A 15965-nucleotide genomic window follows, 5' to 3' on the forward strand; every position below is an offset into this window, starting at 1 on the left:
CAGAGACCTCCACTCAAGAGTGTGAAGCCGTTGGAGTAACGTTGCTTCTAGCTATTACAGTCTTTTAGCCATTATTCTCTATTACAGCTAATCAGTCATTGGTAGAGCATTGTTCCTGAACATCCTTAATGCACAGAAATAAGCAGTAATTTTCATAGTTATCGCAACATTCAGGGGTAATTTCTTAAGTTAATGATGCATAGGGGTGTCGACGTGCTTCCTTAATCATTTCTTAAAAATCTTTCTGAATTTGCAAAGGGCTCATAGGAAAAAGAAAAGGGAGAAAGCTATGTGAGAAAACATTTTTCTCCCATTTTGCAGCCCTGCAAGGCTGATTTCTTTCTCCTCCTCCTCCTCCTCCTCCTCCTCCTCCTCCTCCTCCTCCTCCTCCTCCTCCTCCGGTTGGGGTGTGTCTTTACTCACCCATACCCCCAGACACAAAATGTACCCCGTTTTTCTCCCTCTCAGCTTGTCCTGGATTCTTTCAGACTGTATTTGATTCTCCTTCTCGTCTCTGTTGATGCTGTTATAATTTTTTTAAAAGTTTTAATACGATCATTCCATCTTCGGTTGAACAGTGTGTTGTCTGGGTACAAATATCTTCGTTAAACAATGATCAAAATTACAACAGCCTTCATTACATTAATATTGATTCTGCAATATTTCACATCATAATGTTCCACATATTAATTCTACAATGTTAACATAATGATATTCAACATACTAGTCATAATATTTACTGATCTCTTTTAACATATCTTCTTTATTTTGTTTCCCTGTTTCTAACTTCCATTTTTTATTTATTTAACCATTGATAAAATGAATCCCAGACCATACAGTATTCAGTTTGCTCCTTCTCCTTAATTGCCAGTGTTAATCTATTCATCTCCACACATTCTAATATTTTCCTAATCACATTCTCATCTGTAGGTATCTCTTCACTCCTCCAATTAAGTGTGGTACCTTATGATCCTTGACAAAAGTATCTTTTCTTTTTATGTACACTGGGGGCATATGCACCAAGACAAATTCCTTGTGTGTCTAATCACACTTGGCCAATAAAGAATTCATTCATTCGTTCATCCATTCATTTGTTCATTCATTCATTCAGTTTTGTGTTGAATACAATTCTGGCAGCAGTTGATATACGAATAACTAAATATGCATCCTGTCAGATCCATGTATCTGCCATTCTTCAGTGGAAGAAGATGGAGGGGTGGGGTTGATACAAGGAATCCTTTTTTATGTAACCTGAATATCTTAATTCTTGTACTGAATCTGTATAACTTGCATATGATATACAACTGGGGACTGGAGCCCAGATGCCTGGAAACTTGTCACCTCTCGGAGAGATAGCAAGAGGAGAAGGGACCATAAAAATCCCAGTTCCAAAAGAAACTTCCTGGGAATTTTTTCTCAACTATGTTCCCAGAAAAAAAAGAGGGGAGGGGGGGGAATTAGCATATTGTTTCTTTGTATTGATGAAATCCACACCGGACTAAGGGGAGGGGTTCTAACTCCCTTTATCTAAGCTGCATGCCTGGAAGGATATCAGATCCTGCTTTGAATGTCGCCTGGCTATATCTTCCTTTTCAGTAAAGAATTCCTTTTAAAATACCCAGTTTTCAAAAGTTCATTCTTATCGTTTGAAGGGGAGAGAGTCTGTGCCTTACACATCCTTTCTTGATCTTGTGTTTCATTCAGAGCAACTCCTGTTACCAGTCCAAGAAGTCGCGCTTGCCCGTTTTGCTGAAGGCCTCAAGATCCCTGGGAAGCATCTCCTTAATGACCTCACTGCCCAGACCAGATCTCCAACCTTGTGTCTTTGCCCTGGACCAAGGCCCGAAGGGAAGGCAGTTGAGAGAAGAGGCCCACCAAAGCGAGGCCGAGGGCCATGGGTCCATCCGGAAGGACGTACGAGAAGAAGACAAACAAGCAGGTATAGGGAGAGGTCTTCCAAGGAAACCAACCCAACTTTCTCCTCTTCCTTCCTTTTGGACTTATAAGAGGTTGTTCCACTAGGACACTAACCCACTCCTGGGCCGTGAGCTGTTGGCCACTGGCAGAGGTGATGTTCAACTGGTTCAGACCAGTTCTGCTCCACCGTTTGCGGGAATTTTAACTAGTTTGGAGAACTGGAAAAGAACACCTCTGGCTGGGCCTGCCCTTTCCTGTCCTATATTCCCTTGTTTTTTAGCTCAGTTGATTCGCGCAGCAGCACACTCTTACGAAAAAAATTGGAAACCCACCACTGGCCGCCGGGCTCTGTTGAGTGGGAGCATCTGCCCCACTCGTGCTGGTGTCGCCTGACCCCGTCGGGTGGGTGGTTGTGGCCCTGTTTGCATCATGCACACAATTGCTGTCTTGCTCATGCGCATGCTCGTGGTCCCGTTCGCGCACGCTCGCGTAAAGGAACCTCCCCGCTCCCCCACCCTGGCCTGCAAGTCCAGAAAGATTGGAGACCCTTGCACTAGGACACTCACAAAGCTTTGTGGAGCAACTGAACGACGGAAACACAAAATGATGATGTAATGCCCCCAAAGATGACATCATTGGAATGTGGCATTACATCATCCCTGGCACAGAGCCAAGTGAACGGGCGAGAAATGTTGGTTTTTCCCTAGAAAGGCTTTTTACATTGTCTCTAAATGTCTCTAACGATCTCGTATGAGTTACTACAGTTTTTTCAGAGACTTAAATCCCAACTTTGTCCAAAAATTTTGAAACAGGAAAAAAAATAAAACCCACAGGAGATTTCTCACGAAATAATCAACATTGGTTGCGTTTTATCGTGATGGTTTTCATTTTTCCAATGATCATAGTATATTTTACCTAGCTTACAGATAAAAAAAAATATGATACATTTAACGATCAGGTGAAAACGTAGAATGAGAATAGCAATACATGCCTGAAAATCCACAAAGGGTGGAGAACAGAAATATATATACACAAAGAATATCGTTTCCACTTCTTTCCAAGGATGCAAGGAACCTAACTTTTACGCTTTTAAGTTAAACTTTAGTGAAATGTCCATTTCCCCCTTAAAATAGAAGATATGGATTTTTTAAAAAAATGTTGTTTCTCCCTTTTTGAATTTTATTTACTTTATTTAACATTGTCGTTTCCTGGTCTCTTAAACTCAATATATCGTCTACCTATTTCTGCAGAAGCATCGGCAACCCAGCCAAAGGTCTTTGAAGCAGATCTTAACCTGCCCAGTATCCAAAACGCTGGCCAGAGAGACCAGGATCACAGCAAAGCAATCCAATTAGGTACAGTTCCCTAGTTTGAATTTCTGCAGCTCCTTTTTGCACACGTGCAATTTGCAGTGTGTGCAACTGCCAACCCAACTTGCCAAAAAAACAACAACAAAAAAACCCAAACAAACCAGGTTAAAATATTCTGTTATTTTCTGTTAAAATATTCTGTCTCCTAGTTTGATTTTGCTGCAGTTAATTGTTCCTTGCCAGCCCCCGTTTGTAGTTTTGGAAAAGCATCTTCTGAGAATTAAGTTTTTATTTTTGACTCGTCGGCGGGATTCACACAACCAGTTTAACGTATAATTGGAAGGTATGGCTGCCCTCTGAGTCGGAAGCGATGGAATTTCTCTGATCCTCTCTGTAATTTTATTTTTAAATGGCCATCAAGTGCCTTCTAACAAGCACATTTTGTGAGCTACAGATACCATTTCCGCCCCCGTTCCCCTGTTTGAATTTCTCGGGACGTAACTGAACAGCTTAAAGCAGTTTGTACATGGGATTAATGATCGTGGAGAGAACCTGGTATCAAATTTTCCATTCCCTCTTTCTCAACATCAAAGAGACCTCCAGAGTTCCACCATCAATAATTTCTTTCATCGCAAAATGAAAGAACAATCAGGAAAAGAGAAAGTCGCTGCATACAAACGCCAGCAATATTAGCTTTTTTTAAAAAAAAATAATACATGCATGTGGAGGTTTGTTTTAATTATTTGAAGAGCTACAGGCAGTGGGGCCTACAGGTGGCAGGTGAGAATTTGGGAGGTGCAGGTTGAAGGCTACAGCCCCAGCCAGCCCGCTGCATGGAAGCGCATCAAATGGGTTCGTGCCAATCATTCTCCCTTAGCTGAGCTCACAACTCGGGGTTGGCGACTGGCGAAAAGAAATTGGTGGCAGGAATGTGATAGATGCTATTTAAAGCTCCTGGAAGCAAGCTGGCATACACATCTAAGACATAAAGAAATGTAAAATGGTACCAATAGAAGAGAATATCTGTAGCTCAGGGTGGAATTGTGAGGTCGTTGCTGCTCTCTGAGCTGGGCTGTTTTCTCGCAGACATTTCATAACCCAGTTAGATAAAATCATCAGTCTGGAAGGGAGTGGGGTTTGCAGGGAGGAAGAGGAGGGGGAGGAGGAAGAGGAGAAGGAGGAAGAGGAGAAGGAGGAAGAGGGAAGGAGGAGGACTGTGGAGTCCTTGGTGCTCTCTGAGCTTAGTAGTTTCTTGCAGACATTTCATTACCCAACTAGGTTACTTTATCTGTGCTATAAGGGAGTATAACTTGGGGAGAGGAGGAGGAGGAGGAGGAGGAGGAGGAGGACAACTGTGGAGTCCTTGGTGCTCTGTGAGCTGGGTTATTTTCTTACAAATGTTTCATAACTCAACTAGGTAATATCATCAGTGCTAGAAGGGAGTGGGGTTTGCAGGGGAGAGGAGGAAGAGGGTGAGGACTGTGGAGTCCTTAGTGCTCTCTGGGCTTGGTGATTTTCTTGGAGACATTTCATAACCTAACTAGGTAACATCATCAGTGCTTGTCTAGGTAACCCTTCTAACGCTGATGATGTTCCCTAATGGGATAATGAAACATTTTCAAAAACAAGGAACAGAAAAAACCTCCATCCGAGCTCAGAAACCACCAAGCAACGCCACCAATATAAAATGGTTCGTTTTCCCTCTTGAACGAACCATCATTTCGGTTTAGTTGCTGGACTCAATCCATGGGAAGAACAGGGTTTCCCCCCCCCCCGCCCCTCCATTTAGGAATGTGGGTTGAAGTCACCAGTTTAGAGGAGACACAAGTCACTCCTTGCTGGAAGGCAGGAACCGCCAGTTTTAGCAACATACATTGGACACTTTAACAACCTCAAAGAAATAGACAGAATAAGAGAAGAACTGAATAATGGAAGGGGCCTTGGAGGTCTTCTAGTCCAACCCACTCCTCAAGCAGGAGATCTGATAGCATTTCAGACAAAGGACTCTCCAGTCTATTTTTAAAAGCCTCCACCCATAACTTCTGATGGGGGAGCTGTTCTTTGGGTCGATTTTTCTCATTCTCAAGAACTGTCCCTTTTAGTCCCTAACTGAGTCCATCTTTGGTTTAAACCATTCGCCTTTTTTGCATTCCAGAAATAGAAAAGGAGACCCCTGAATCCAAACGGTCCGCTTTGCCAGAGCTTCGCCCTCTGCTTGGTGTCCCCGAGAAGCAGTACGGGGACGCCGTGTCGCTGTCCTCGGGGGGCAAGAGGAGCCCTTCCCTTAAGCAGAGCGGGCTCAGTTTCGACACCTTCGACTGCGAGGCCGTGAATGACGTCGAAGACCTGAGACGGAGAATCAGGGATCTGAAATCCGTGGTGGAAAAATACCAGCTGCTGCTGATCCAGTTCGATCTGGTTGAACCGTGTCCTCCCGGAGACGCTCTGGATCCCGTCCGGAGCGACGGTGAGAGGATGCCCTCTCCCGCGGAGTTCAAGGAAAGCGAGCCGGAGTTCGCCAGCTTCTCCAACGAAATGGAGCCAAAGGAAGGCGTGGAGGATTCTTCAGGATCCGGTCCCTCGAACGACCAGACCGTCCAGAAGCTCCGAGAGCTGTTGTCAGAAAACGAAGCCGAGCTTGAGAAAGAGCAGATGGCGAACATGAAACTGGTAGATGAAGTCCATCGTCTCCACGACAAACTCAAAAGCCTGACTCCCCGGGACGAGTGAGTAGCAGGCTCTCATCCTCGGGAGAAAAGGGTGTGTGGTTGGGTGTGCCTGCAAAACAACAACAACCGTGGTTATAATACAGAAAGTCCTCAAACTTACTGTCAACTCATAAAATATTTCTATGGTCTTTTTAGAGTTGCCAACAGAAAGCGAGGTGGAAGCAGTGGGCAACTTGCAAACTGAAAGTGCATTCCATAAATGTTTTCAAAGATAGTTTCTAGGTGACCGAAATTTTCTGCCATGCAAAATTCTAACTGGAGAACATGATTGATGACTCTTGGCTATGGATGTGTCCCATTGGAGAATGTGAATGATGATACACCCAGGGGGGTGGGGGGAAAACCAGGGTCAAGGGTGACAATGAATGATGTGTCTCAGAGTCGGCTACACCCAGGCAATGCTGTGTTTTTTAACTCCCAATACATCCTTTTGGAGTTTGGTTAGAGACTCATGATTTAAATGGGGTTGAGTGTCACAACCCTGACACTTACAACCTCAGTTTGGCCCCCTATTTCTGCTCTTAAGAGCGACGGTCCTTAAATGGATTTCACCCCCTTTTACGACCGTGTGAAGCCGATCACTGCAGTGGTTAAGTGAGCTGCCCGGTCGTTAAATGAATTCAGATTCCTTGCTGACGTTTGCTGGTCAGAAGGTCGCAAAAGGGGACCCTGGGACACTGCCGCCGGTCATAAATACAAACCGGTTGTTAAATGAGTCCAATTATTGTTAAGTGAATTTGGCTTCCCTATCGCAGAAGCGGGATGGTGTGCTTGAAAAGGTCACTGTCAACGAAAAAAATACTCCTTTGGTCTTTTTAGTTGCCAGCAGAAAAGGAGTGGGGGAAAGCAGTGCATTCCTTAAATGCCTCAGATAATCGCCTTGGCAGCCGAAGCTGTTGGCATGCAAGATTATTGCTGGAGAGCATGATTGGTGACTCTTGGCTATGGATGTGTCCCATTGGAGAATATACATCCGGGGAAGACCAGGGTCAAGGGGGAAATGAATGAAGTGTCAGAGTCGGCTGCAACCAGGAAACACTGACATGTCAACTCCTTTCCCCTCCCCCAAACAATCAATAAATGAAGTGTTATAAATCAAGGACTACCCATCTTGGGTTTTGATTGTTTTTTGTGAGCTGCTCAGAGTTGCTAAAAGGGAGAAGGCAGCCATATACATTTTCTAAACAAAAGAAATAAATGATAATTTAGAAAGATGGGTGAACCCTCATTTAGAAAGGGTTTTTTTTTTTTAGGACGCTTGCCGCTTCTGTTGCCAGGCCGGATTTCTCTGTCGGCCCGTCGCTTCCCGAGGAGTCCCGCCAGCGCCAGAAAATCCACGAGACCCACAACATTTGTGCCACTTACCGGCAACACCTGTCCAACTTGATCCGCGCGTTTGAAGATCTCCTGTGGGACAACGAGGTGGATTACTACGTAGCCAAGAGCTTTCGGGAGAAGCTCAACCAAAGCGCCCAGATCTTTGAGAGGCTGGAGCACCAATGTCTCTACGGTGGGTAGCTGGCATCTTCTTGAGAACTTCAGCGATGGCCGTGTCCCCTCTCCAGGCTTCGCCCCATCCCATCATGGCTTCACGTTCTGTTGACCCAAAAGAAGAAGGAAAAAAGACAATGGTTAATTGAGACCTCCTCTCCCAAACCTTATCTCTAACGGGAAGGGAGCTTCCTATAATCTTCTCCACTGTCCTCACCACTCTCCATAGGGACTTTCTATCTGAGGCTCTGCTGCCGCCAAACCAAACAGGGATGCAGTTTGTTAAAACGCTCTCAGTTGTGCCTCTGTAAAAAAAAAGTGGCCAGAACAGAAGGAGAAAGATATGGTCTCCTCATCCGATGCAGGAAGTGCAGGCGCTGGTTTGCACGCTTCACTAAGGATGATGTTGGACTACAATTCCCATCACCCCTAGCCAGCAGGCCGGAGTCAGTCTGTTCGGAGAGGTTGAGAAGAACAATCAGAGAGGGCTCAGGTTTGGAGAATCTGAAGGGCCCGTTTACTTACTTTTTACTCATTTATGTAATTCCTAAACATTGGCTCCTTTCCGTAAAAATATTAGAACGATGGTTCTTTCTCCATGGCTAGAATTTTAGGCTGGGTTCCCATCGACAGGCTGCTTGGGTTCCCTTCCTAATTATAATTATGTTTCTTTTTTTTCTCCCTGGCTTTTCAGGAGAGCCAATAGACGACGAAATGGCCAGGCTTTGCAATCTTGCCCAGAGGTAGGTGCTAGAATGGCTTTTAATTCCACGTCTTTCTATCTACCGTCTCCTGTTTTTTTTAAATGTTGAGATGGAATTGCACGCTCTTTTAGCATGTGTTTTGAACCTTTTATTTAACGATAGAACGAAATGCAAAAATACAAAAGCAAATAGGAGGACACAATGGGAAGGGGAAGGGAAAAGGGGGTGGAAAAAAAGGGCTTTGACTTCTCTCTGTTGCAGTGAGGTTCCCCTCGCACATACGTGCTAGTCATTTCCGGCTCTAGGGGGCGCCGGTGCTCAGCTCCGTTTCAAAGCTGCTGTCTGGCGATGTCTCCGTGGTCGCATGGCCAGCATGACTAAACATCGAAGGCGCATGGAACGCTGTTGCTTCCCCCCCAAAAGGGTCCCTATTTTTCTACTTGCATTTTTTTGCATGCTTTTGAACTGCTAGGTTGGCAGAAGCTGGGACAAGGAGCGGGAGCTCACTCCGTGACGCGGCGCTAGGGATTCGAACCGCCGAACTGCCGACCTTTCTGATCGACAAGCTCAGCCTCAACTTTGTACTTATCCATAATAATAAAAACTAGCCATAGTTTACTTTTCCATAATAATAAAAATTAGCATTAGAAGTTCTGGGCTCAATTGGTCTACCTGGATTTAAGCCTTCCCCATTTCCTTTCCCTGTAGCTTGTCGGACCTTGAGATAACCCAACACTTGCCCTCTTCAGAAGGACCCACTCCTGGAAAAGAAGAAACGGAGAGCGGAAAGGGAAAACCAACTGCTACCCCAACCAAGTTTCCACCAGGTAAACATTGGTCTGTCCGGGACGTTGCAGAAGTCGGAATAACCGAATGACAGAGTTAGAAAGGGGGCCTCGGAGGCCTTCTAGTCTAACCCCCCCTGCTCAAGCCAGTGGGCTGGACTTGTAGGTAAAACTTTCTGCCTTCAAACACAGGAGGTGAGGAGTTTTCAAAAAGGACACCGTGCATTCATGGACGGTTGGATCTAATGATAGAACCTTGGAGTCTTGATGCCGCTAAAGACATCTCCTCCAGTTTCGGGCAAATTGCTACTAATTTAATTTACTGGGTGTGGTGGCCACTCCTAGGGCAGATTTATGAATTTATGAATGCTTCTGACCGGCTGCTGAGCGACGCAGAATATTAGGTTAATCCAATCCTCGACCTGATTCTTAGGATTTTACACGGCCTCCAAAGGTTGTTTCAGCTTTGCTTTGACTCGTGAAGCAATAGCACTTAGATATAGACAGCTTCACAGCCCTCTCTAAAGTGGTTTACAGAGTCAGTTTATTGCCCCCAACAATAAGGTCCTCATTTTACTAACCTTGAAAGGATGGAAGGCTGAGTCAACTTTCTGAGATCCTTACGTGGCCTCCAAAGGCTGTTCCTGCTCTGCTTTAACTCTCAGAGATATGCTAACTATTCCACCAGTGGGTTTCATCTTCACCTGTGATATCTTTTTAACAAAAAAAACTACTCTTAAAAAAAAGAAAAGAAATGCCCATAAACTGCTAACACAATAATCAGCCGGCAAGGATGAAATGCTACGCGTTCCAACTTCAGAGAAACCAGTGTCGGGTTTCCGACATTGCATTATTGATGGAGCATTGACCCAGAAACGCACACCTTGTTGCCTTCAGGTAGGAATCTGGAGGCTCAGGTGACAAACTGGGCAGCGCCGAAAAACATTTGGTGATGGCCACAGGAGTTTGGGGAAGTTTTGGGTGGGTGAGCAGAACAAAGCCGGGTAGGCAGCGAACGCTACCGGAGCAAAGCAGAAATGCACAACAGGTGGAGAACCATCCGACGCTCCACGCATTGCCCTCTCAAAGGTACTCGACCGCAACCGGGCATTTTTGGTGACATCTGGATCAAATGCAATATGGCCCCTTTGGTGCGATGATCCTTCTATGTGGGGGGTCAACTGAAAGCAAAGCACACTGCAAACCGCGCCTGAAACGAGACGAGCATCTTTAGAGAACCTTGGCTTTCCGAGTTCTCCAGCCTGCTTGGGTTGTGGGAATAACTAGGAAGTGGAGACCAATGTTTTTGGATGGGTCTGCTTTCCAAGGTCAGATCCTGGATGGAAGGAGAAAGCGGGTGAAGGGGCACGGAAAGGAGGCCAAAAAGATGGAATTCGTGAGGCGAATTGGAGTATTATGGTCCGCGCCGATCTGATTTAGTTACCAATAAGAGAAAAGATTGCTTTTTCTTATACAGTTGTGCTCACCAATGTTTTAATTTAGATGATTTTTTTTTTAATGTAGATGATTTTTACTTTACTAACCCCCATAATTCAGGAGTTAGTTAAGTAGCTAAACTGGGAAACTAACTTCGTCGTGTTAAGTTTCCTTTGTGGAGGAATGTTAATATCATCTAATACTGATCACTTCAACTGCCTGTTGTCCTTTCTAGAGTTTTCTTGCTCTGTTTTCTCCAGTTTCTCTTGTCTTTTTCTTATATACCACTTCAATCCAAAGACTCTTAAGTGACTACATTTTTAAAATTTAGTCTTCTAGATAGCTGCAGTCCAGCGAAGCTCCAGGCACCTTCCTTCCTCCTGTCCTGCTGTCCTTTTTCATTAGTTTTTAAGTTGTCTGAAGGGAGGTGGCATCAAAGAAAAGAATGGCTTGAGCAGAAGGCCTTTTAGGTAGACAAGACGAAGTCAGGCCTGCGCATGACGTAGTTAAGGGACACCAGGGGTGTCCCAGGTGGCCTGGGGGTGATGGTAGTGTTTTTGAAGGTTTCCTCCCAATATCTGGAGGACCATCACTTGATCGCAGAAGATGCGCAGTGATCCTTAACTCACCGGGCTTCCCTGACACCTCCCAACCTAAGCTGATTCAGCCAATCTCTGGAATTTCTTCAGAGCTGTTGATGGAACATCTCCAGGAAATACGCTTGCTGAGACAGCGGCTAGAAGATTCCATTAAAACCAACGAGCATCTGAGGAAGCAGCTGGAACAACAGGTCTCAGTTTCTGTCCCAGACCAAGGTAAGATGCTTTGGAATACAAGTCCTCAGAGCTTAGAGAACACTATGGCCGTCGCGTTATGGTTATCCGGCAAGCAGGTGCGGACGGCTGAGGAGAGAGAGGACTCAGATGAAGGGCCAGGACCATTAGGGAGTGGACTGCTGCCTTTGGAGATTGTGGGGGCTGGCAGCAGCGATGAGGAGGTTCCTGAGGAGCCTGTGCCAAGCGCACATGCACAAAGGATTGCTTGCAGGAAAGAGCAGCGGCAACCGCACGGGCGACTCTGGAGTAAGGCTGCAAGGTAATGGCCCCTCCTTCAAGAAGATAAAAGCCAGCTGCGAATCGGACGTTCTTTGCAGGAAGCAAAGACGTTTTGAAACTCCAGCCTCGTGGACGTTCCAGTATCCTGAGTTTGTATTTGAAAATTCTTGTATTGCAAATTATTTCTTGTCTGTTATCTTTTGGCAAATCTCGCACGGTTTGGCAAGGCTTGTGCTTATCAGAGCTAATTATTTTGTAAAGGTTTTCTGTTCCTTTTGGATTGTGTTTGATTTGTTGGAAAAGGGCGTGAGTCAGAACCCATCGTCCTCGGTTCAACCATGAGCTACAAATATTCTATCAGAGCAGGTGTGTGTGTGTGTGTGTGTGTGTGTGTGTTTGCATTCCTGGGCTAACCACAACGCCGATGAAACGTCTGTGTTTTGACTGGAGCAGCTCCCCTCTAAAACAGTCCGTTTTGCTTGGCAAAAAACAAACAAACCTCCATTGTCATCTTGCAAAAGTTGCCCCATGCCAGCATCCTCTCCTTGCCAAGCTGTTCTTCTGTCGAGGCAGTTGATCCTGGAGAGATCAACACCAGCCAGCCAGCCCTGACATCCCCCCCTTAAAAAAAATGAAAAAATAACAAACGCCAAACCTGCGGCAATTTCACTGGGGTGTCGAAAACGACAGCAAAGCTGTCCGTTTGCAGTCTCTGGGCTGGTAGCCCAGCCCAGTAGTGCAGCAGCCTCGTTCCCAACTACCGTTATCAGCAAAGGATATAGGCAGTTTGGCTGATATTAACCCAGGATTCAGAATCTGTTTAGGATGTCTTGCTGGAAGTCCAGATGGATTCCATTTTGCCCTGGATTCATGATAACCTGCAAAATAAATCAGAGATAAATAGCTTCTCTCTCTCTCTCTCCCTATCCCTCCCTCCCTCCCTCTCTCTCTCTCTCTATATATATGTGTGTGTGTGTGTGTGCGTGTGATATATATATATATATATATATATATATATATATATATATATATATATATATATATATATATATATATATATACACATCCCTCCCTGCTTTGTTTAAATTGTTTCTCTTCCAGAGAAAAGTCTAATCATTTACTGACCCAAAGAGGACTCCTAAATCAACTTTTGTGTACATATTTATAGACTTGGCCAACGCTGGTATCCGTGCGTCGGAGCAACTGAATACTCTGACATCTGAAATTCATTTCCTGAGGAAGCAGAACCAGACTTTGAACGATATGCTGGCGAAAGGATCCAGAGGTGAGATAAGACGCGTGCCTCTAACGGGAAAAAAGCAGAGAGGATTAATCATTTTAAATTGGAAAGCGGTACTTTCCTTTCATTTTTCACCTTGTCTTCTAAAGAACATGTTTTTTTATCTGTGGAGATTCTCATGATTCTCCCAAAGGTGCTTTTTCAGAAGGCAACTGGACTTGGTTTTTCCTTGAAGAGGTTTCGCTTCTCATCCAAGAAGCTTCTTCAGTTCTTCAGGCAACTGGAGTTTGTTCTTCCTTGAAGACATTTCACTTCTCATCCAAGAAGCTTCTTCAGTTCTTCAGAAGGCAACTGGACTTGGTTTTTCCTTGAAAAGGTTTCGCTTCTCATCCAAGAAGCTTCTTCAGTTCTTCAGAAGTCAACTGGACTTTTTTTAAAAAAAGAGGTTTTGCTTCTCACCCAAGAAGGTTTTTCTGTTCTTGGATGAGAAATGAAACATCTTCAAAGACAAACCAAGTCCAGTTGCTTTTGGAAAAAGCACCTTTGGGACAAAATGCTTTATCTGTGTCTGCTTGAAATCGGAGCAACCCCATAGGAGAAAATGCATGCATTATTGGCTTTCCGTGTTTTGCAACACTTTGCAACCATAAATTGGAGCAGATTCGCAATCGGCTCTTGCAAACCCGAGGCGGACTCTGTGTCATACGGGAGAAATGAACCTCTTTTTATTTTTTCCTGCTCATTGCTCTCTGAGCTATTTCAAGGGTGACATTTTTATCCTTTTATGCAAGTTGTCTTTTTTTTTTTAGCCGCACCACCAAAGAAAATTGGAAACGCAAAAGTCTTAAATGACAGATCGGTTTCTTGTTTGTTTGCTGCAGGGAGGGTAGTTCTGCGTCTCGCATATAAAAACAGATACCTGATTTCAGTAGAGCTACTCCACGACCTAAGGGTCCAAAGTTTCTGTCGCTAAATGAGACGGTTAAGAGAATTTTGCCCCATTTTATGACTTTTCTTGCCACCATTATTAAGTGAAGCGCTGTTTCTATTAATTCTACTTCCACTATTTCTATTTCAAACTTTTCTGTTTCTATTTCAAACTTTTCTATGTTTCTATCATTTCTGTTCAGAAGGACTTGAGGCTCACCTTGCAGAGAAGCAGAAGGAAAACGAAGCTTTGCGAGAGTCCTTGACTCAGGAGCACTTGGCCGTTGAGTGCCTCCAGAAGGACCATGAGCATCTCAAGGAGGAGAATGAGAAGCTGCGCGAACAAGTGGGAAAAGGAGAGGCCAAAAATGAGGGTCTGACCCACGAGATTTATAACGTCAGGAATGAACTGAACAGGTAATTCTTAACTCTCAGAGCGGGGCGAATGAACCTAGTGTTTCCCAGAAGTCTGTGGAGATTCTCCATCATTCTAAGCCATGGTTGTCCCAAAGGTGCTGTTTAAAAAGGCAACTGGACTTTCTTGTTTTTTTCCTTGAAAATTTTTTGCTCCTCATCCGAGAAGAACTGAAGAAGCTTCTTGGATGAGATTCCGAGAAGAACTGAAGGAGCTTCTTGGATGAGAATCCAAGAAGAAGCTTCTTGGATGAGACTCTAAGAAGAAGCTTCTTGGATGAGACTCCGAGAAGAACTGAAGGAGCTTCTTGGATGAGAATCAAGAAGAAGCTTCTTGGATGAGACTCTAAGAAGAAGCTTCTTGGATGAGACTCTAAGAAGCTTCTTGGATGAGACTCTGAGAAGAACTGAAGGAGCTTCTTGGATGAGACTCTAAGAAGAAGCTTCTTGGATGAGACTCTAAGAAGAAGCTTCTTGGATGAGACTCTAAGAAGAAGCTTCTTGGATGAGACTCCGAGAAGAACTGAAGGAGCTTCTTGGATGAGAATCCAAGAAGAAGCTTCTTGGATGAGACTCTAAGAAGAAGCTTCTTGGATGAGAATCTAAGAAGAAGCTTCTTGGATGAGACTCTAAGAAGCTTCTTGGATGAGACTCTGAGAAGAACTGAAGGAGCTTCTTGGATGAGAATCCAAGAAGAAGCTTCTTGGATGAGAAGCGAAACTTTTTCAAGGAAAAAAAAAATCCAGTTACCTTTGGAAACCCCCTTTGTGTAGTTTTCCAGATATTGCTAAACCAAAACTATCAACATTGTTCTTCACTGGGTGGGCTGAGAGTCCCACTGGGACATTGACAAGATTCTTCTCCCACAGGGTTAAATGTTACGCACAGGTATGAGAACTAGAGTTAGGACGCAATTGGCGTTGTGGACTTGCACAGACTTGGAAGTCCGAGTTAAATGAAGAACCCCAGCGTCCACTTCCTTTATGGCAAGCCAGTTTCTAGGAGAGAAAGTCTGAAGGAGACTTCTCAGGAGAACAAGGGTGGTGTTAGCAAATGAGATGATGCAGAATTGTAAGCCCACACTGATTAGATTGTTTGGGATCTCCCAGGCTGCAGATGGACCTGGCCACCAAGCAACACCAACTGTCAGAGAAAGACAAGTTGTTGTGTTCGTTGAGGGTAGAGCTCAAGGTGTACGAAAAGTTGGACGAAGCCTTCCGGAACGAAAAAGGTAAGGAATCCAGATGCAAATAGGAAGACAACCGTTGAGTTCTTCTACAGCGGGTTAATTGAGAAGGCAATTCAGGTATGGCTTTGGCACTTCTTGGAAGACCAAAGGAATGGAGTCAGTTTGGGGCATGCAGGCGTTTATGGACCTTCTCTCTCCATACTTTGGTTCATCTTCAAGGTTGGGCAATCCCTGTCAATTTAGAGATGTCCATGGGCAAAATCCCATGGACAAGAGAGCCGTATCGTTGTGGAGGGCCTGACAGCCAGACAGAAGTAGAGATACCCTTGTCCTTAGCCTTTGGTGAAATTTCACAGAAGACCAGGAGACAAGTTCTGGATTTTCCCACGTCCAAAATCAAGCCTGCTCTATAACCCCCAACCATGAACCTATGAACTCTCTACAGAGTTTTTGCAGGAGAAAAAAAAAACGCTCAAGTTCATGTGAAACTATTAAAGGTAGCCCTCGGACTTGAGCCCAAAATTTCTGTCGCTAAGTGAAACATTTGTTAAAGTGAGTTTGGGCCCATTTTACGATTTCTCTCACCACGGTTTTTTAAGTGAATCACTGCCGTTAACTTAGTGCCACGGGTGTTAAGTGAAATCTGGTTTCCCCTTTGACTTGGCTTGACCAGAAGGTCGCAAACGGGAGATCATGCAGCTCCCGCGACACTGCAACCGTCATAAATACAAGTCAGTTGCCAAGCGTTTGAATTTTGATCTCGTGAC

At 44.7% G+C, this 15965-nt stretch overlaps 1 protein-coding gene across 3 annotated transcripts in view; it reads left to right on the top strand.

Moving 5' to 3' along the window:
• Nucleotides 1-15965, top strand: part of CDK5RAP2 (CDK5 regulatory subunit associated protein 2) — a 73111-nt gene that overhangs the window by 43850 nt on the left and 13296 nt on the right. Inside the window, exons 22-31 of one of the 3 annotated variants that reach the window (XM_087914365.1) lie at nt 1705-1939; nt 3168-3272; nt 5383-5953; nt 7210-7466; nt 8142-8190; nt 8860-8978; nt 11063-11188; nt 12597-12713; nt 13799-14012; nt 15119-15240. In XM_087914365.1, coding sequence (XP_087770491.1) covers nt 1705-1939; nt 3168-3272; nt 5383-5953; nt 7210-7466; nt 8142-8190; nt 8860-8978; nt 11063-11188; nt 12597-12713; nt 13799-14012; nt 15119-15240 — 1915 coding nt within the window. The remainder of the gene's footprint in view (nt 1-1704; nt 1940-3167; nt 3273-5382; nt 5954-7209; nt 7467-8141; nt 8191-8859; nt 8979-11062; nt 11189-12596; nt 12714-13798; nt 14013-15118; nt 15241-15965) is intronic. The other 2 variants (XM_087914363.1, XM_087914364.1) reach the window with 2 other exon arrangements.

The sequence above is a fragment of the Pseudonaja textilis genome, chromosome 17 (assembly GCF_049901715.1).
Source record: "Pseudonaja textilis isolate UNSWEBS1 chromosome 17, rPseTex1.2, whole genome shotgun sequence".
Classification (NCBI taxonomy): domain Eukaryota; kingdom Metazoa; phylum Chordata; class Lepidosauria; order Squamata; family Elapidae; genus Pseudonaja; species Pseudonaja textilis.